This window comes from Cricetulus griseus, chromosome 7 (genome assembly GCF_003668045.3).
Source record: "Cricetulus griseus strain 17A/GY chromosome 7, alternate assembly CriGri-PICRH-1.0, whole genome shotgun sequence".
NCBI classification, from domain to species: Eukaryota; Metazoa; Chordata; class Mammalia; order Rodentia; family Cricetidae; genus Cricetulus; species Cricetulus griseus.
Genome location: NC_048600.1, coordinates 100,958,493 through 100,979,498, shown reverse-complemented (window position 1 = coordinate 100,979,498; position 21,006 = coordinate 100,958,493). Strand labels below are relative to the sequence as shown.

Sequence of the window (21,006 nt, the reverse complement as noted above, 5' to 3'; positions counted from 1 at the left end):
AGTGCTCAATAAATATCCAACTGTTCCTTCCTAGGGGCAGGCTTTGCAACCACTGCATATAAGCAACTAGAAGTTTAGAGTCTAGATGTGTCTTATTGCCAAGAGGTCCTGGGCATCAGTCAGTCTGATGGGGGAGAACAGTAACTGAGTGGGAAGCTCTCAAGCCATGGAGGAGGCAAGGGGCTTCTGGGAAAAAAAAAAAGCAATGCCACAGAGCAGTAAGAGAGTGAGCTTGGGGTGACACTGCTGTGGGGTACCATGGAAAAACAAGCCTGGATTTCCTCTTGTCAGTCCTCTAAGAAACACCCTGTTCGGCCTGAACAGTCCTTGGAGTCTCTCAAGCTTCTGAAGTGGTGGCTCCAGAACGTTCTTTGTGCTGTGGCCCAATGTGTACTTATACAGCCTTTAATTTTTTTTCATAGGATCTCACTTTATGTCTTAGGTGGACCTTGAACAGACTATGTAGCCCAGAGTAGCCCCAAATTCTCTACCATCCGAAATTTAGATGATTTCGGCCTTCTTAGTTTTGGAATAAACTATCATGGCCTGGTTGATAGTCTTTTAAAAAGTAAAACAAACAAAAAAACATCCTCCAGGGACTGGGAGATGGATCAGTGGTTAGGAGCATTGGCTTCTCTTCCAGGGGACCCTGGATCCATTCCCAGCACCCAAAATGCTACTCTAAACTGTCTGAAACAGCGGTCCCAGGGGATCCTATGCCCTCTTCTGGCCACTGCAAGTACTTACATGCATGTGGCATCTAGGCACAGTGCAGGCAAAATACCCATGGATGTAAATAAACAAAAAAATCTATAAATAAATAAATAAATAAATAAATAGCAAAGAGACCCTCCAATGTATAAGGCCATAGCTCAATACTGGCACTCTAGAAATTAAATAGCTAATGAACTGGTGAGTTGGCTAATTAATTGACTAATCAAATTTACCCTTGCCAGGCCTGATGGTACAGAATCATAAGGTCAAGATGCTATACAGCAAGTTCAAGGTCAGCCTGGCCAACTTAGCAAGACCTTGCCTCAAATAAAAAAAAGGGCTGGAGATGTAGCTCAGTGGTAGAGGACTTGCCTGGCATACACAGGGCCCTGGGTTCAGTATCAGCATCACAGGAGGAAGTAACCTAAAGCCAAAGACCAAGCAATCAGAGATTCATTTCCCCACGTTTGGAGATTCCTGGGGCAGTCCTTGATCACAGCGTTTTTCTGAGTCTCAAATGAGGCTCCCATCTGTGAACATCTCTCTCCTCCTTGGTGAGGTCAGGGTGAGAAGTACTTGTCCTGTTGGTCCCCACAGTGAGACTAGCTTTACCTCACCATGACCTCACCCAGGGGTCCCTTGCCATATGTGAAAAGCCAGGAGAGAAGAAGGAGTGTGCAGCCCGCTACAGACCAGCTCTTGACTAGATCACTGGCCAGACACCCCCTCCCTTCCCTGGACACTGGGGTCTGATCATTGGAAGCCTGGAGTAGAGAGACATCTACCCCCTTGAGGACCCCTGAGCCACTCACTGTCCCAGTCTTCAGGGACATGGGGGCCTCTACTCTCCAGGCAAAGCCTTCTCAGACTTGAGCTTTCCATCCCCTTGGATAGCACTTTGTCCCTCCCCTTCCCAGAGTCTGGCACAAAATGAGCAAATAACAAATATGGACTAGAGCAAAGGCCAAATCTCAGAGCTTGGTTGTCACGTTTCTGTTCCCCAGAGTGGTAGAGGAGGGATGTGAGGGATGAGGGTTTGCTCAAGGTGGCCTGGTCTAAAGGATTCTAAGAACTAGCTGCCCTCCACACAGGGGCTAGCCAGAGAACAGCTTTTCAGCACCATCACTCTAGAAACACAAGGTGACAGACCACACTGATGCAAGTTCACAGTCCAGAGAGAGCCTCCTCCTGAGGCTGCAGCCCCTTCATAAACACAAAACAGATCCCATCCAGTGATTTATTAGTGTAAACTTCAGGTACAAATAAGTGGTATAGAAAAGCTGATGGCCTTAGTTCTTCTCCAGACAGACTCCTGTGAATAGCAAAAGAACAGAGTAAGGAAGGAGAAACCATGGCCTGAGTCAGGCCGGCCTAGGCCCAGAACATAACCACACAGGAAAACAGCTAACTGCATCCCCCCCAGAGGCCACCACCTTGTTTCCGCTAACCAGAATATGGTCAAGGACTTGGCATTCGTCTTTTTGCCTCTTTTTCCCATGCCTAGCACAGTGCCTGGCACATAGTGGGTGCTCAGTGAATGGAGAAAGGGAGGATGCAATAGGCCCTCCAACAAGCCATGACTGCTTTTATTTGTAAGGAAGAATCTTCGTACTTAGAGTAATTTGCTCAAATTACAGTACTATGTTACAGAGTTTAGACTTGACTCATTTTCCTTGCTTCCTCCCATGTTCTTAGCATTGTCATAAGCAGTAAGCACAGAGTCACGTGATGGACATACATACGGGTACATGAAAATTGCCCATGCTCACAGACAATACACACATGAAATGCTAATTTGCATATGTTGCATATACAGACATGTACAAGCATCTATGCACACATGCATTCGCACACACAAGTGAAAATCCAGTCATCTCTTTTTTTCAGCTGCTACCCACAACATCCACATGGAGGGCTTCTCTTAGGGAAGAGCTCTCTGTGGTTCCCATTGGCCAAACAACCACACCCTTCAGAACGGCATGCCCTCACCCAGCCTCTAAGCCTCCCTCCAGGAAGCCAGGTTCAGCTTAGGGATGGAGGTACAGTTGACGAAGTCTCGTGGGTATGAGTTGGACATGAAGATGTTGTTCTTGGACACAGTGGTGATGCCAGTGTTGTCACAGATGATGCGGGGCAAGGAGATGCTGGCCAGGGCCCGTCTCTGCTGTGCACTGAACACACCTGGCTTCTCCCACCAAAACCTGCGTGGGAGCATCATGGACACAGTGTCTGAGGATGTCCCAAGACAGAGGACCCTGGGCTGGGAGGACATCACCTGGCTTGAGCTGCCTCTTGAGTGTGAGAGGGCCACGGAAGATTCTGCCCTACAGCACAGGAGAGGTCCAGGAGAGCACGGAAGAGAGTGCAGGGCTACTTGGATATGTCCCTTGCTCCTGTGTCATACATGCAACCACAAGGGTGGAAGACCGCCTGGGTGGCATTTGTGATCTGCTCTCCTTGATAAGGACACAGTTTGATAGTATTCCCAAAGGTGTCATGCAAGCTAGATAAGAACTAGACATAGAGATAGACAGGACCATGATAGAATGACATGAAAGGGAGACAGTTGGAGAACTAAACTGTGACTATCCCATGGTGACTGGCAGCTCCATAGTAGCACTGAGGAAATATTAAGAGAGGCATTTTGGGAACAGCAACATGGCTCAGTGGTTAAAGGCACTTGCCACCAAGGCTGACAGCCTGAGTACCATCCCTGAACCTCACATGGTGGACCTAACCCTTATAAGTTGTCCACATGAGAGCTGTGGCCTGTGCCTGCCTCCCAGCCCAGCATGTATGTGCCACCCTGCCAGTCCACGGCTTCCTTACCGATCGCCATCCCGTAGCTTCCTAAACTGTGTGCCAATGAGACAGGCAAGGAGTTGACCTACTCGGCCATTTGGTTCCAGGGGTTCAGACACACCACCCATCCAGATGTCAATGTTGTTGGGTGTGCCATACTGTGCCATCAGCTTCTGGGCCAATCCCATGTTCTTTAGCACCGTGCCAAGCTCACCCACTGTGCTGGGCTGTGGAAGCCCACAGAAGCGCCTCCAGGCATTGTATCCTGCATTGAGTCAGAGAACAGGTAGCTGTAAAGGGGTCCCTGTCCTGCAAGGTCAAGAGAGGAGGAGTGGGAACAGCAGGGGAGCTCTATAGACCTTCAAAGGCCCTCACCAGTACACAGACCATAAGCACAATGGACCCCTGAATGAATGACAGGCTCAGACCAGAGTGGACAGCTGGAAGTCTCCAGAACTCTCATTGTCCTTTCCTTTCTCTCTCACTCTGAGGCATGGGTCCTGCCAGATCAAGCATGGAAACAGCACATCGTCCCTTAGAACAGCCAGATGCATCTCCCTCTGACCCTAGAGTGAAAGTGGGTCTCCGAGGTGTGGCCAGTTGTGCTTCTCCACAACACAGGCATGGGCTTTTTCTTAGGATGATTCGCTTGGGTTCAGCTCCAGATCTGTCACTGACTTGACTACAGCACATAGCCAGGCTCTGAGACCCTCTAAACCCTGTTTCCAAAACAGCAAACTGCCAGTGGTACTCTTCTGCCCTCGAGTTCATGAATGAGTCAGAAGGAACTGATGAAGGAGACAGATTTCCAGATCATAGAACAATACTTTTTTCAGCTGCTAGTGCAGGATACAAGAGTCCAGCTTGTGAAGAAGCCAAGAGAGGCTGAAATTTGGTCATGAGGGCCTGGATATGGCAGGGCCTGGCCTCAGGTGCTTCCTGAGAGCTGGAGAAAGGGCCCTGTGCAGGGAGGAGAGGCAGGCTCCATCTGGGAGGCGGGATGGGGCTGGGGGTGGCCCCTCACCTGGGAGGCCATGATCCCTGCTGCGCTGCATGTTCAGAGCCGGAAGATCCAGCCCAATCCTCATGACCTGCTCAAAGAGTCGCTCCCGGATCTCATCCACCACAATCTGGTTCTGGCGATTTAGTTTGGCAGGGGTGGCCATGAGGCCTCGGAGGATGGGGTCAATTCCACCTGGGCACCAGTGAGCAAGGTAAAAGGAAGGATTAGCTTGCTACCAGATTCCAGGCAGTCTAAGGGGTCAGAGAAGAGGTCTAGGCACATGCAACACCCGAGGCCAAGGGGGCCCCAGTGAGTAATCCTCAGCAGGTACTCTCTGACCTTAGGGTTCACAAGGTTGGGGTGATTACAGCCCTAGCCTCTTGGGGCAATGATCTGCAAAACCATGCCAGATCCCAAAAAAGGAATGGAAAAAGTTCTCCCCATCCTAGTACAACCCATGCTGCCCTACCCTTAGCTGCTGGCCTGTCTCAGGTTCCACTTACCTTCCTTCACAACTCGCCAGGTGGCAAAAAAGACCTTGCTGAGTGGGACCCGGGGGTTGGGCCCTGTGGGCCGGTACTGATTGTCCAGGCGGAACATGAAGGGTTGGATGAGGGTGTGGCCATAGCGGAAAGCATTTGTGAAGACGTTGGCAATTCGAGGGTCTACTGAGTCATTGTAGCCTCGATATCTGGGTAGGTACTTCCGCATGGCTGCTGGCCCTAACACCAAGGGCAGGTAGTCCCGGTATGTGATGATCTAAAACAAAGTCACTTGCAAGAGCCGTCTATTGACTCCTCCCTGCAGTCTCTGGATAGGGTCAGACACTTACATCCCACAGCCTTAGATCTGAACTTAACAGAGTGGCACTGGAAGACATAAAAGAGCTCTACTGTCCCTGGCTATGTGACCTCAGGTCCGTTATTAAACTCTCTGAACAACAAATGTAAATTAGGAATAAATTATATCATTGTCTCAGAAGATTAAACAAGTGCCTTGTTAGCCACTGTAATATGGCTTCTGCCTTTAGTTAGTAGTGTCTCATTACTCATGGGGAGCCAGGGAAGTTGCAATGTGAGTATTCACAGTGTCCCCCAATAGCCTGCACACAGTAGGGCTTGTCGCAGGATGATAGCAGGACAGAGATCTGCTCTGGTGTGATGTCTCCCAGTGAAGGGACGCTGCAGAACAATCTCCTCACTCTGGATCCAAAGCTAGAATTGTCTCTGAGGCTAAAATGAAATCCACTTGTGTGTGTGAATGTAAACCAAAACTCCACCTTCAGCAATTCACCTCTCTCTCTAAAATCAAGTAAAGGTGTGTGTGTGTGTGTGTGTGTGTGTGTGTGTGCATGATGTAGACAATTATTTACATTCTTGGGAGAATAGGAGTCACTGGAACATCAAATGTTAGAAAACAGGTGGAGGAACACTGCTCCAGGGGGAAAAAAAATACAAGATGATGACAAGAGGATAAAAGAGCCAATAGTGACAGTGATGTCTCTGCTTAAGACCCTCCCTAGTAACAACCTCAGAAATGATCTCTGAAAAACCAAACCAACACTGTCCCTGAGCCCTCAGGAAAGAAGCCCTGGGAAGACAGAGGCAAGGGAAGTTTACTTCTCAAGCTTGTCTCATCTGCTGGCTGTTTCCACTGGGTTCCTCTGAGCCTTACAGTATTGTGGATAGAGGTCAGAGTTCATCCGGGAAAGTAATTTTCCCAGGAACACATGGCCAGGATGCTTGTTAGAGGACAGCCTACCTGGACCATGGCTCCAACAATCTTTCGGGCCTCCTGGTAGAGCCTTTCCCCACTCCAGCGAGGATTCAGGCTCTTGAGCTGTGTGGCCAGGCGGTTATGCTCTCGAAGGAAGAGGGTGTGCATGGAGGTGAGTTCCGGCATCTCACTGGAGCGCATGTCCCCTTAAGGAAGCAAAGTCTTGTCATGTCTATGGTCCCCAGCCCCTGTGCAGCCAAGGCCTTCAGAGGCTCTCCTGTGCCTGCTCTCCACCCACCCTCTCACGCCAGCCTCACATGTCAGCTCCAGGCTGACACAGGAGCTTAGAACACTGCAGTTCCTCCTGCAGCCTTGGCCAATAGCATCAGTTTGACTTAAGGAACTCCCTAAGCACAAGGTCCAAGGCTAGTGCCCTTCTTTATTTTACCCTTACACACACACACACACACACACACACACACACACACACACACCACATACATATCCATACTATACCCCAGACACACACATACATATCCACACCACACCACAGATACACACACCTCACACACATACATACTCATGCTATACACATCACAGACACACCCACTGTACTGGCACACACCACAATACACGAACACTCCTGAGAATGAGAACTCAGTTATTGCCTCGATTTGGTGTCAGCCAAAGAGTAGCATGCATGTTTCCTGCAAAAATTAGACTCGGAGTCTTTCTCAAATAGGACACCAGAGAGCCTCTACTATTTGAACAGAGGTATCAGTAGCATGCTTACTATAGGCCAATTGTAGGGCCTGTTGTGGTGGGGGGGAGGGCACAGGATGTGTGGAGCCCACACATAAGACTGTCCAAGGAAACCAAGTCTCTGATTTCTCTAGCCCTCCCTAAACCTTCAACAGGGAAGGCCTGAGGGTGAGACCAGAGCATTTGCTATAAGAATTGACTGGGTCTAGCCCTTGCCAGCTCCAGAAAGGAAATTCTGGATACCCCCAGAGCACCTTCTCCATCTGATGAACAACCAGAGGCCATGACTAGCCCAGAAGAGAGTGCCCAACCCCCAAAATCCATCCATACAGTGACCATGACTCTCTTCTGGGGCCCCAAGAAAGCCTTAGAAGGGAGAGTGGGGTAAGAAGAGACCTCTGTCGCCATCATGTTTACATCAAAACATACTGGTCTGGGCTTGGTGGCACATGTGTGTCATCCCAGCACTTGGAGGATAAGACAGGAAGCTAGCCTGGGCTACAAAGCAAATACTACACCAGCTAAGGCTAGCTATACAACCCAGCATAATCACAAAGAAGGGGGATGGATTTATTGGTGTGGCCACAGCACCAGCCCAATCCCATCCCTAAACTGCCTGGTGTCTCCATTCGAAAGCCCATCTTCTGTCTTCCTAAGAAACCAAATGACCAAGTGGTGATAGTCTGTGATAGTATCCACTAGAACTTTCTGGGGTGATAAAAACAATCACTCCTCCACTGTCCAGTAGGGGGCCACTAGCCCCGGGACTACTGAGCCCTTAAAATGGGGTTACAGCAGAAACTTTGGATTCAGTTTAAACTCATTTATTTATTTATAATAAAAGAGGGTCTCACTATGTGTAGCTTTGAGTGTCCTGGAACTCACTCTAGACCAGACTGGCCTTGAACTCACAAATATCTTCCTGCCTCCCAAGTGCTGGGATCAAAGGTGTGCACCACCACACCCTTCTAAAAATAATTAAAATGATTAAATAACTATTAATAATAATTAAAATAATTTCATTAAAATAATCATGTGTGGCTACTGGCTCTAGATTGGACAGTATAGATTGGAAAGGGTGAGGGCACCACATTCCTCTTTGTTGTTTTAGTTCTCTGTTCTCAAAGGACAACTCAGCTCTCTCCTTCTCCATAGTCTGGGGGGTAATAGAGGCTCCTTGGCAGCCCTGTGTCTTCATTTTAGGCTGGTGGATTAGAGGTGTGTGTGTGTGTGTGTGTGTGTGTGTGTGTGTGTGTGTTGTTTTTGTGGTTGTTTTTTCCTTTTGTGTCTCTCTAACTTGTTACCAAGGCAACTGAACTAATAAGAAGTTGGTGAGACCAGAGTCGCTCATCACAAACCCACAAGCTGCTCACATACAATCTCCCACAGGGAACACCTCTAGTCCAGGCCCCAGGCTGACCTGCCAGGAAACAAGGAATTCGAGCAGAGCGGTTGGTGAGGAGGCAGGGGTCATCGTGCAGGTTGTCAAAGGGCATCAGGGCCCTGCCATTGTCTCGAAAGCGGGTATTGACTGCCAGCAGCCCGAGCTGGTTGGTGAGGTTACGCAGCCTCCTGGCCAGGGGGTCCTCACTGCCATACACAGCACTGGCATCCACGAAGGAAGTGAGCGCGTTGATCTGGTTGCGAATGGTGATATTGCTCCTGGTGCATGCTGGGCAGGAGCGGAAGAAGGGTATGCAATCCTCTTGATTCTTGATTCGTGGGTCATTAGGTGGGATCTGTGGCACAGAGAGAGGCTAGCCTGGCTTTTCTGGGTATGGACAGTAGGAGGGAATGGCTTATTACCTGCTGAAGAGAACTCTGACCCCTCCACTCTCGGGGACCCATGCAATTAGTGTGGCTCAGCCAGCAGAGATACTGAGGTTTAGGGGTGAAAAAGAGCACACTGAACTGGAATGCAGAGATCCCCTAGGGGCTGGGCAAAGCCAGTCCTCTGACCCCCTTCTCTATGCCACTTAATCCTCTTCTCTGCAGTTTCTGCCTTTTCCTCTTGTCTCTCTCCCTTCCCCTGTCAGTATCCTGTGCTTTTACTTCCCCTTCAGTCTCTGCCTTCCTTCTCCCCACCTCCCTCCCTACACAGCAGGTGTCTCAATCCTGAGCCTGACTACTGGGAAACCCAAACACACACACACACACACACACACACACACACACACTGTGAAGCAGGGTTTTAGGTAAAAGCCCCTCAGAGAGGGGGAACAGGTCAGTGCTCCCACACTGGGAGGTACAAAGAAGACAGGTCAGGTCCACATCCCAGAATTCTCCCAGCCTCACAAAGAGCCAGTCACTCCCCCCCTTCCTGCCCCATCACCACCACTACCCAGGGCAAGCTAGGCTAAGGGCACATAATAAATATGCCGAGAGAGTGATAACCCTGGTTGACAGCTGGCTCTGCTGAGGGAGACAAGTATTGACTCTGGACCCAGAAGTCAGGACCAGCAAGCAGGGGCTAGGAAGGAACCCTAGTTCACACAGAAGGAGCATGGCCACTAATGTGAACCCTGACTGGTGGATGGAAGGAGGTAGCACCTTGAGGGGGAAGCACGGTGGCTGCTGCAGGCAGCTGGTCTCGCAGTTGAGGCCAGTGAAGAAGGAGGACCGGGTAGCTGGCTCGGGAGTCAAGGTTACATCGTGGTCCAGAAACTGTCCCCACTGCATGAACATGAGAGCGCGCTCCTGGTCCCGGGTCAGCTGATCATTGGGGAAGCGGACAATGGCGTTGGAGACTGCTCGAGCCTGCAGAGATAGCAGGAGTCAGTGGGTGCCTGGGTCCTGAACATCAGGCTAGGCTTTTCTCCCTCTCCTGAACGCTCACCAATGGCACCGTGAAGCCACTGCGCTTGACCCGGGGCGTCCAGCCGAAGGGCAAAGAGAAGCCATCTTCGTACTCGGCAGGCAGCCAGCGTGCAAAGGCGCGGTTAGAGGCCCCCAGCGTGGGGCTGCGTCTGCAGGGAAGCACAGAGCACTGGCCCAAGGGGTCGCCACAGGCAGGACCTAGCAGTTGCTATACCACACATCCGTGAACTCCTGCCCTGGGTCCGTACCTATTGTTGCAGTGTCCGGTGATGGTGCGATACTTGTCCTGCTCAGGGCATGTCACCTTCACGTCCTGATAGGCGCAGCCACTTGACTTGGACAACAGATTCAGCTGAGCAGGTGTCAGCACATCTGCCAGAGTGAACCAGGATCTTAGACCTGAGCCAGGTAACCTGGGGCTGAGGAGCCCAGTGAGAGTGAGTCTGGGGTAGGCTCCCTAGCTGGGAAGTAGAAGGAATGCTAGGTACCTCTGACACTCTTTGGAGCAGGGATTCTCAACCATCCTAACTCTGAGACACGTTAACACCGTCCTCATGTTGTGGTGACCCCCAACCATAGCATTATTTTCCTTGCTACTTCATAACTATAATTTTTTTAGTTATGAATTGTAATGTAAAGATGTGTGTTTTCCTATGGTTTTAAGGTAACCCCTGTGAAAGGGGTCATTTGACCCTCAAAGGAGTCGTGACCCAGAGGTCGAGAAATCACTGCATTAGAGGGAGAATTAGGGAGGATTGTGGTAAAAGCTTCCAGGGGGTGAGGAGGTGGTGACTAAAGGGAGGGTTACAGTACCAGTGACATTGAAAGGCCCTGGAAACAGGGGCTGCAACTTCCTCTTCAGCAGGTCTAGGGCCACGTGAAGATAGTCTGCAGCCCTCACCGCTGTTCTGGTGGCTGCCACGGGCTGCTTGAAGTAGGATATGAGTTCCATGGGGCTAGCGGTGCCTCTTCGAAGACTCTGCTTGATGCTGCTTAGACAAGGGAGGGTCAGAGAAGGGGACAGAGACACTCAGCAGAGCCCCGCCTGTGGTGTCCAAACAGAACTGTGTATAGGACCACAGAGGAAAAGTGGGTTTCTTCTGTCAAAGGCTATGGACGTGCCATTGAAGGAGTGGCTTTGAAGTTGTTCTTACTACCAGACTCAAGTACAGACAGACAGCCCCAGCACCGCTGGTGGGTCCCCATCCTTTCTACAAAGTCCCCACTTGTGTCCCTTCGCCAAAAGATTTGGAGAAGGTTTGCCCAGGCCTGGCCTGTGCCTGGCATTCCCACCTTTCTCTCCGCTCTTTGTAGGCCTTGTCCACTAGCTGCTTGGCCTCCTCCATACAGGTCAGGATCTCTGAATTCTCCACTTCCCCGGGGATAACTGCCCAGAGCATAAATCACAAGGTCAGGAGTGGCTCGAAGCCCTTCACCAGGCCCCAGAGCAAAGGAGGCTGCCCAGGGGAAAAGGAGCCACTGGGCTGAGAATCTCCCCAGTATACCCAGTCTCCCTCCTTTTGGCACCAATACCTGGAGTGGCACCACTGGAGGTCTGAGGCATGGCCAGAGGTGCCAGGAGGCCTGCCAAGGCCAAGAATAGCTTCATCTCTGCAAAAGAGCCCAGCCCAGGAGGTACCAGAGCATCTGAAGACAGAGATAAGAGCATTGGGAAAGGCTTACCAACCCTTGCCTCCCAAGCCCTCCTCTCTCTTCAGACCCAGCCCTATCGTAATGGGTCCCTTCAATGAGGAAGGCCTCTGCGAGGGAGGGGTCTACAACCCACCCACCCCCAGCTATAGTTTCCAGTCACCAAGAGCTCAGCTCTACAGCTCACCTGAGACACTGTCAATGCCTCTCACTAAAACTGGGCTTTTATGTCCTTGAAGCTGGAGGCGGGGCAATGTAAAAAGAGATCTGTCCCAAGAGTAGACTCCCTCCCCCCAAGGGGGCTAGGGATATGTAGTGGGAACTTAGGAGGGTCATTGTATCTGGTAAACATCAGAATGAAGCAATTATCTTTATTCTGTGAGCTGTTTTCTTGAAGGAGCTTTGCAGCCTTTGCATGATCTTACTCACAAGACCTACTTGTAAACCAGGATGTCTTGCACCTTCAAGCACAGCAGATACTGAACAATTAGAGGCAGAGGTTACAGAGCTGATATGCTCTTTAAGAAACTCGTAGGTTGTCAGGAGTGGAGGTGCACATGCCTTTAACCCAGCACTCAGGAAGCAAAAGCAGGCAGATCTCTGTGAGTTCCAGGCCAACCCGGTCTACGTAGTGAGTTTCAGGACAGCTAGGGCTGTCACACACAGAAACCCTGTCTCAAAAAAGAAAGAGGCAGGAGGAGAGAGAGAAGAAACACGTAGATTAGGGCTCTGTTGTAAGGAACTTGTCTCACTCTGAAAATAACTTTTGTGTAACAGTCAATGAATGTGCTTCTGAAAGGTTGTTTGGGGGTTCAGTCCACCAAGGCTGCCCCCCACCCCGCTTCTTCAAGGCCTCACTGCATCCTCCAGTGTCTCTCTTTAGTCATCCCTCATGACTCACTTTATCAACAGGGATGCACAGAGGAGCTCATGAAGAAATGGAGGACAGAGGCAAGAGAATGGATCAGAGCTGTTCCCAGAGAGCACAGACATCTAGCCCCTCAAGAGTGCTGGTTAAACTGAGTATCCCAGATTCCTCTGAAAGCAACAAAACTCAGAAACCAAAAGTAAGGAGTTAGGGGGAGTTGTGTAGCCCGCCCCCATAGGAGGAAGGGAAAGTGATAGAGAAAATGCAGTAATGCTGACCCCTTAGGCAGCCTCAGAGTCACCCCCACTCCAACCCTGGAACCCAGTTCTCAGTGGGGCCAAGGGAACAGGAAATCTGGCTAGAGACAGTTAGACTTCACAGGAAGGAGGACCCTGGGGGATACAGGCTCAGAGCAAAGGCAACTTCCTCTGTCTCTCCACAGCCCCTTCTTGACTTCTGGTGGGGAGGGATGCATGTCTGCTTCTGCAGGGGGCAGAGCTGGTTGTGGTTAATGGTCAGTTGGTGATGCAGCCCAGGGCCTCTCCTAAACGAGAGCAGTCAGTTAGGAATGATTCAGGATCAATCGTTGGGAAATAGAAAAGGGGGAGTGTCTTCCTTGAGAAAGGCTAGCTGTAGAACTGCCATTCTCAATCAGGGAAATTACGGTGCCTGGCCTCAGGTCTGGTGTAGAGTGTTTGGTCACTTTCCGGTCATCCACACTTGTGTATGCTCAGATCCCACCTTGGCTAAGGAACAAGGGACAAGGCCACACCCTAATATTTTCACACTGTGTCCAGGGATCCCATCACCTGGGAGAAACTGATCCCAGACTCAGAAGAGAGAGAGAGAAGGAGAGAGAGAGAGAGAGTCATTCTTCTGGTCATGCTATGTGTGAACTTGGACAAATGGCTTTTTGAGAATTGAATCTAGTATTTTAGAAGCTTTTGAATATACTTTTTAAAAAATGCTTATTTACCATTAAAAGGTTCATCCAAGCAAAGTCACAATTTGGTTATAAAATGGTTGTTGGCACACCCTCTGCAATATCAATTGAATAATGGTATCAGATAAAAATAACAGATGGGAATGAAGCTTGTGTATCATCCATTATCATATGTAATCAATAAACGATTTAATTCTCTTTATTAGAATGACAAAAATTATTTATTCATCATGTATACAGTGTTCTGTCTGCCTTCATATCAGAAGAGGGCACCAGATATCATTATAGATGGTTATGAGCCGCCATGTGGTTGCTGGGACTTGAACTCAGGACCTATGGAAGAACAGCCAGTGCTCCTCACTCTCTGGACCATCTCTCCAGGGCTTGAATATACTTTTTAAGATCTACAGGTAACATATCTTCATCAATGAGAATCTAGAGGTCATGAATAAGGAAGAAATAAAAATCAATTGAGCTGGAAATGCTGGCAATGCCTGTAGTCTGAGCACTTGGGAAAGTGAGGCAGGAGGATCAGAGGTCAGAGGTCAACCTCAACTGAACAGCTGACTTGAGGCCAGCCTGGCCTATATGAGACCTAGTCTCAGAAATAAAACAACGTAAATAAAAAATAGTTATAGTCAATTGATTTTACAGCTGATTTTTTTCAAGATTTGTCATTGTTTTTCACATAAATAAGAAATAAGAACTAAATTTCACATAATTCTAGCACTCACCAACACTTTAATAATTTACTAGCCTTTGCAAAAAGAAATGCTATTCCTCTTGAAAGAGTATTAAGAATTACTTTATATTATTTTATAACTTTTTTGACGCAGAGTCTTATTGTATTGCGCAGGCTGGTTTTGAACTTGAGCACCTGTTGCCTCAGCCTCTGGATTACTAGGATCACAAGCAAATACAACCACCCAGACTGTCACAACTTCTTATGGGACTCAACAGTTTGTCTACACACCTCTTGTCAATACGCATGCATTTGTTTCATTGAAAAATTGGTACAGATCTAAACAGAGAATTCTCAGCAAAGGAATCTCAAATGGCCGAAAGACACTGAGGGAAATTCTCAACATCCTTATTCATCAGGGAATTGCAAATCAAAACAACTCCGAGATTCCATTTTACACCTGTCAGAATGGCCAAGATCAAAAACTCTGATGACAGCTTATACTGGAGAGGATGTGGAGAAAGGGGAACACTCCTCCATTGCTGGTGGGAGTGCAAACTTGCACAGCCACTTTGGAAATCAGTATAGCAGTTTCTCAGAAAATTGGCAATCAATCTACCTGAAGACCCAGCAATACCACTTTTGGGAATATACTAAAGGATGCATACACACACCATAAGGACATTAACTCAGCTATGTTCATAGCAGCATTACTCGTAATAGCCAGAACCTGGAAACAACCAAGATATCTCTCAACCAAAGAATGAATAAAGAAAATGTGGTACATTTACACAATGGAGTACTACTCAGCGGGAAAAAAAAAGGACATATTGAAATTTTCAGGCAAATTAACAAAACTAGAAAAAGCCATCCTGAATAAGGTAACCCAGACATAAAACAGACATAAAATATCAGACATAAAACAAAGGACAACCAGCCTACAGGCCACAGCCCCAGATAACCTAGAAGACCCTAAGAGAGACACACATGGATTTGCCTAGGAAGGGTAAATAGACCTCCTGAGTAAATTGGGAGTGTGGGGAGCAAGGGGAAGGGTGAAAGGAGAGAGGAGAGGGGGGAAGGGAATGGGAGAAAAATGTATAGCTCAATAAAAAATGACAAAATAAATAAATGCAGTCAGAGGACAAGTTTGCAGGTGTCAGTTCTCTCTTTCCACCATGTGGATCCCAAAGATGGAACTCCAAGCCTCAGGCTTGGTGCAGGTGCCTTTACCCACAGAGTCACTTCACTGGCCCCTTTTGTCTCATTCCTTTTTGCTTGTCTGTTTTGAGACAGGGTTGCTCTGTGCAGCCCTAGCTGACCTGAAATTCACTCTGTAGACCAGGCTGGCCTCTAACTTATATAGAGGTCCATCTGCTGGGATTAAAGGTATGCACCACCATACTGGGCACTATTTGCTTTATTTTTATGCCTGCAGATTCTGTATGAATAACTTACGTGATTTATTAGCTAACCACTTCTTGTTAGATACTTGGGTTGTTTCCAGTTTTCATTATTATGGACAATATTTGAAGGAACGTCCTTGGAGATAACTCTCCAGTCACCTCTTCAGTTATTTCCCTAGCAAGAAATCTTACCCAGGGGGCAGCCCTAAATGCCCTTAATTCCAACACTGGGGATGCTGGGGCAGGTGAATCCTGATCTTGAAGTCAGCCTGTTTGAGATAGAGGAAGACCCATTCTTTAATTTATTTTTTCAGAATATCTTGGCAGTAAAATTTGGGCTTGCACAATTTTAGGGCTTTAGAATTTGTTGCCAAATGCCCCTCATGAGGATTGCACCCCATCCTTCCAGCAGCCAAGCATGACAGCACCTGTTCCCCCAATGGCCCTCATCAGCCCTTTTTAAGTGATTGGAAGGAAGACAGTTAATGGCTTTAAAAAAAAAAAAAAAACCGGAGATGATAAGAAGAAAGTCCAACAAGGAAATGCTGTTGCCAAGGATACCAATGCGGCACAGTTCAGAATAATCTGTCAGGTTCGCTGGCTTCCAAGCCAACACTCTGTATCAATGGCCTCTGCAGTTATTGCTGACCTTTCGTCAGTGACTTATTTAATGGGTATTTATTAAGTCCTTGCATATTCCGAGTGTTGGGCTGCACTGGGCAGGGAACACACTCCATGGAGCGAAGTATGGGTCTTGTCCTCAAGGAGCTCACCGTGAGGAAGCCCAAGGACAAGCAAATGGCATCTTACACGCCTGCACAAAGCTCTTATGGGGTGTCAAAGCACTTGGATCAACTGGGGGTCAGGGAGACCAAAAATGACTTCTTTGAGGAACCTATGCTTCGAATTCTCTCTTGAAGAATGTTTGGGGGGTGATCAAATAAGCACAAATTGGAAAGGGCTTTTGGGTACCCCAAACCCTTGACATAGTAGACATGGTTCAGATCATTTCAATGCAGGGGCAGAGTGGGCGCTAGATTAGGCTGGGGAGACAGGCAGGACCCAACATTCTTATGAATTTTTGTGCTCAAGGGCCCAGGCAACACTGAAGGTCATGAAGCAGGTCGTTGGTCACCCAGGCAACATAGGGCAGTCACACAGAGATTTCAGACTTCTAAGCTGAGAGCACTGTGGGTTCCCACCAGCTGAGAGGCTGGTCCTGCCTTTCCTTAGGCAGCACTAAGCAAGGAATACCGCTGAGAAAGACAGCAAATGCCTGGAGCTCTCCCCCACGGGAGGGGCGAGTTCTCAAGCAGATGCCTCTCTGCAGCCCCAGCCTGTGCCTCAGGACATGGGTTGTGGGCCCAGTGTGCCCAGGGCCTGGAGATGCTCTGTGATTTCCCAATGATTCTGACCATTTAACCGTGCCAATTTGGGGCCACTGCAAGGCCAGCAGCCCCACCCCCCTCCCACCCTACCCCCGCCCGATCTGTGCTCTGTTTCTCCCTCGCCTCGATAGGCCTTGTATGAGTTTGGTGCTCCTAGGCCTCTGAGAACTTGGAAACTCAGAAGAAGATGACTCCCTGGGAAGAGAATCCAAACAAGCACTGCCCCAGAAGTCATGCCTCAGCTCCCTGCCCCAGGGAAGGTCTCTGGAGAGCACCCCTGGAACTGCCCCATCTCAGACTACAGTCATCATGGGAGGGAACACCCCACCCAATGCACGTGTCTCTCTGCTCTCCCTTGCCCTCAGACTTTCCCAAACATCCCAGCCCCTAGCGTTTAGCCCAGCTTCCTGTGTGATAACTGGGAAGCCACTGCTTGCAAAACAGATAGCTCTTTCTTAACACCATGTCGGAAACAGTTCAGTTGGAATTAGAGGAAGATTCCTCTGCGTGTGTGTGTGTGTGTGTGTGTGTGTGTGTGTGTGTGTGTGTGTGTGTGTGTGTAAGGAAGTGCCTCCAGCAAGCTATGGAAGCTGGATACCCAGCATTGACAATGGGGATGCAAACACACCAATTGTAACCAACCTATAGGTAGCTCTTGCTTTGACTTTCTTCAAAATATTCTTTCATTGAAGGTTTAAAATTACACGAGGGGCGGAGGATATGACTCAGTTGGTAGAGTGATTGATTGTCTACAACACAGAAGGCCAGGGGTTCAGTCCCCAACACTGCATGAATTGAGCAGAGCGTAATGCACCTATAATGTCCAAGCTCAGAACATGGAGATGTTAACTCGAGATCATCCTTAACTTCATAGCAGAGTGGAGGCCAGCCTGAGATACATGGAACCCTATGTCAGAAAAATTACAGATAAGGTTAAAATTCCCGCTATACAAGGTTACAGTGACACTCCCAACTTCAGCCACTTTCCTTCTCTCCCTATTTTATTTTTCGAGATGGGGGGTTTCTCTGTGTAACTTTGTAGGCCAGGCTGGCCTAAAACTCACAGAGATCTGCCTTCTTCAGCATCCTGAGTGCTGGGATTAAAGGTGTGCGCCACCACCACCCAGCTTCCTTCTCTCTTTGAGCATAAACACTGTGGTCATCTTTATTTGTCTCTCGGAACCATTCGCTGTATATTCATCCATTTGTGGATCTGTGAGGAATATTTTTCCACAGCCGACATCACTTTATCAGCAACATGTTTCTTACACTCAACAACACATCTCGTCTGGGAGTGGAGCTCAGTGGTGCAGTGCTTGCCTGACCAAAGCCCTGGGCTCACTCTTCACCACTGAGAAAGGAGAGAGGGAGGGGGAGGGGGAGAGGGAGGAGGGGGGAAGGAGAGGAGAAAATAATTCTTGCGGATTATGCCTTATGTTACTTAAAAACAAAAAACAAAACATGTCACTCAGCATGCACAAGGCCTGCCCAAGCCCAAGCCAGACAAAGTCCCAGCATGGAGAGGGGAGCTGAGCACAAGTCCCACCTCTAGCTGCTATTGGCAGCTCATAGCTGCAGGAAGAGGAAGAGGGTGCTTTCATTACGGGAGTGACCCTGATCGGTAGAACATGCCCAAGAGTACATAAGCAGAACAAATTAGGCTCAAGAAGTTTAAAAGAGAGAGAGGGGACACAGAGTTGGGTGGTTAAGGACAGGAACTGTGGATGTGGGAAGAGTTGGGGGAAGGGTGAAGAGGATCAAACAAACTACGTTGTACAAATTTCTCAAAGAATTAACAAAAACATTTTTAAAACATCACTTTTTAAATTGTTGTGTAAGGGCTGGGGCCACGGCCCAGTGGTATAGTACTTGCCTTGCATATATGAGGCCCTAAGTTGAATCCACAGTTTTGTCAAAAAGTCCTTTAATTTAATTAATTATTACATTTCCTTCATTGGGCTATGCGGCTTTTATGTGATCAAGTTTCTCTTAATAGAAGATGACATTTTGGGGCTGGAGAGATGGCTCAGTGGTTAAGAGCACTGACTGTTCTTCCAGAGGACACAGGTTCAATTCCCAGCACCTACATGGCAGCTCACAACTGTCTGTTACTCTAGTTCCAGAGAATCTGATATCTTCACCCCAATGCACATAAAATAAAGGTTAAATAAATTATTTTTTTAATTTATAAACAATGAAATAGGAAGTCTTGCTGGGCGTTGGTGGCAGATGCCTTTAATCCCAGCACTCGGGAGGCAGAGGCAGGTGGATCTCTGTGAGTTCGAGACCAGCCTGGTCTACAAGAGCTAGTTCCAGGCAGCCTCAAAGCTACAGAGAAACCCTGACTTGAAAAACAAAAAATAAATAAATAAATAAAAATAAAAAAGAAATAGGAAGTCTCTTGTGCACCCATACCTGTTCTCTGGTGTAAGTAGCCACAAGTTTTTAGCATTTGTGTTTTTGTGTTCTGGAGTGTGACCCGCCTCAAACATGCTAGACGAGCCCTCTGTCTTGGTTTTGTGCATTTTAATTTTTTTAAGGGAAGGAGTATTCCACTGTGTATATCCCCTGCCTCTAAGGTATTGTCTTGAATTTTCATTCCCTAGATATTTCCAAACTGCTTTCCAGTAAGTTTTGCTTTCTTTTTTGCAAAACTGGAATGGGATCACATGTTATCAATTCATTTTCATCTCTTAGATTAGTAGTGAGAGTGGGCATACTTTTATTTGCATTAGAAACCACTGTGAGTTTTCTGTCTGGTTTTGTCTATTTTTCTCTTGAATTGTCACTCTCTTTGATTTGTAGAAGTTGCTTATGTTCTGTGTAAATGGTAATTCTTCAGTTCTCATGTATGTTGCCACTGGTGAAGAAAATATTTGCAACATGTTTTCTTTATCACTTGCTTTTCATCTATTTGTCATGCCATTTAGTAATCTCCAGAATTTTCTTTTGTACCTGTCCCCTCTCTAAAGGTAGTAAACATATGTTCTTGTGTATGCTTAGAAAACCTCACAGTTAATATTTAAGTTTTAACTCATTTTAAAGTTCTGTGCATATGAACACAGAGTTCTTTCTTCCTCCTTCCTTCCTTTATTTATTTGTTTTGCTTTTTTTAAACAGGGTCTCACTATGTATCCCTTGGCTGGCCTGGATCTCACTATGTAGTCAAACTCATAAAGATCCTCCTGCCTCTGCTTCCAAAGAGCTAAGATCAAAGGTGTGCACCTCCACACCCAGCGAGACCTCTTAATACTAATCTGTCATTTCTCTGCTGACTTGAGATACCACTTCTATCACTTAGCCATAAATTGAGTATTTCTAGATTGTTCCAATCTACTGGTCTCCTGATTCCTTTACCTATCCTATGTTAATATGCCACCATTGCAATTACTATAGTTGTCTAATATTTTTTTAAGGATGGAGATTTGGGTTTGTTGTTGTTGATATTGTTGTCTGTATAGTCTGTCTCTCTGGAATGGAGCAGTGTGCTGAATTCTCCCATATACACCCTGCTCTGAGGTTTCTGAACATGATCCCTACCGGTTCCATCTTCTTACAATCCTGTTGTGTTTCCAGCCTAAGATGCCTGTTTGCTGCTTTCAAATAGGACTTGGTGAGGTGCTTGCTCGTTGGTTCCATTTTCCTTGTACCTGTTATTTCTATGGATCTTATGGAGAGGGCAGGGAAGGGATGCAAGTTGGGTGTGGCCAGCCCACTCTCTTGCAATGGATGCCTTCTCTCTTCTATTGCCTCTGCTCACTTCCCAAGGTGTCTCTCCCCCACCAGCCTACCCTGTCTCATACCTAGCCCAGTGACTCAGGAAGGACACTGGGGCCAACTTAACTTTTGCCTCAGCCACCCTTCAAGGAAGGTTTCTGGGCATTGGAGTCATGAATCCAATGTCATCACCATGACCCATCCCTCTTAGGAGTCTTTTGCTCAGGCAGAGACCACCATCAATTTTGTGAAAATAGACTTTATTATAATAAAATGTCTTTTTAAACAAGTGCCCCCACCATCCCACATCCCTGGAGACCAGGGTAGGGGTGGGGGTTCAATCAAACATCTCCACCACAGCAAAGGAAACATGCAAAGAGACTCGCTCAGACAAGAGGTGAAGGATGGGATGGTTAGAGTTAGGGTAAAGAGACCCCTACCCACTCTGAACAAGGGCATGTATGAAAATAGCTGCATAAATCTGTCCTTTCCCTCAGCCCCTGACCCCCAACAGGGACTGGAAGAAAATGATGCAAAA

At 47.8% G+C, this 21,006-nt stretch overlaps 1 protein-coding gene across 1 annotated transcript; it reads right to left on the bottom strand.

Moving 5' to 3' along the window:
- Positions 1 to 2,710: 2,710 nt before the first annotated feature.
- Positions 2,711 to 11,423, bottom strand: Mpo (myeloperoxidase). The gene is made up of 12 exons (XM_035447545.1): positions 11,348 to 11,423; positions 11,108 to 11,201; positions 10,628 to 10,803; positions 10,063 to 10,186; positions 9,834 to 9,963; positions 9,548 to 9,754; positions 8,418 to 8,736; positions 6,281 to 6,441; positions 5,023 to 5,278; positions 4,541 to 4,711; positions 3,544 to 3,781; positions 2,711 to 2,915 (listed from the first exon to the last, which is right to left on the bottom strand). The coding sequence occupies exons 1-12, from the start codon at positions 11,421 to 11,423 to the stop codon at positions 2,711 to 2,713; spliced, it is 2,157 nt and encodes a 718-aa protein (XP_035303436.1).
- Between the last annotated feature and the right edge of the window lie 9,583 nt (positions 11,424 to 21,006).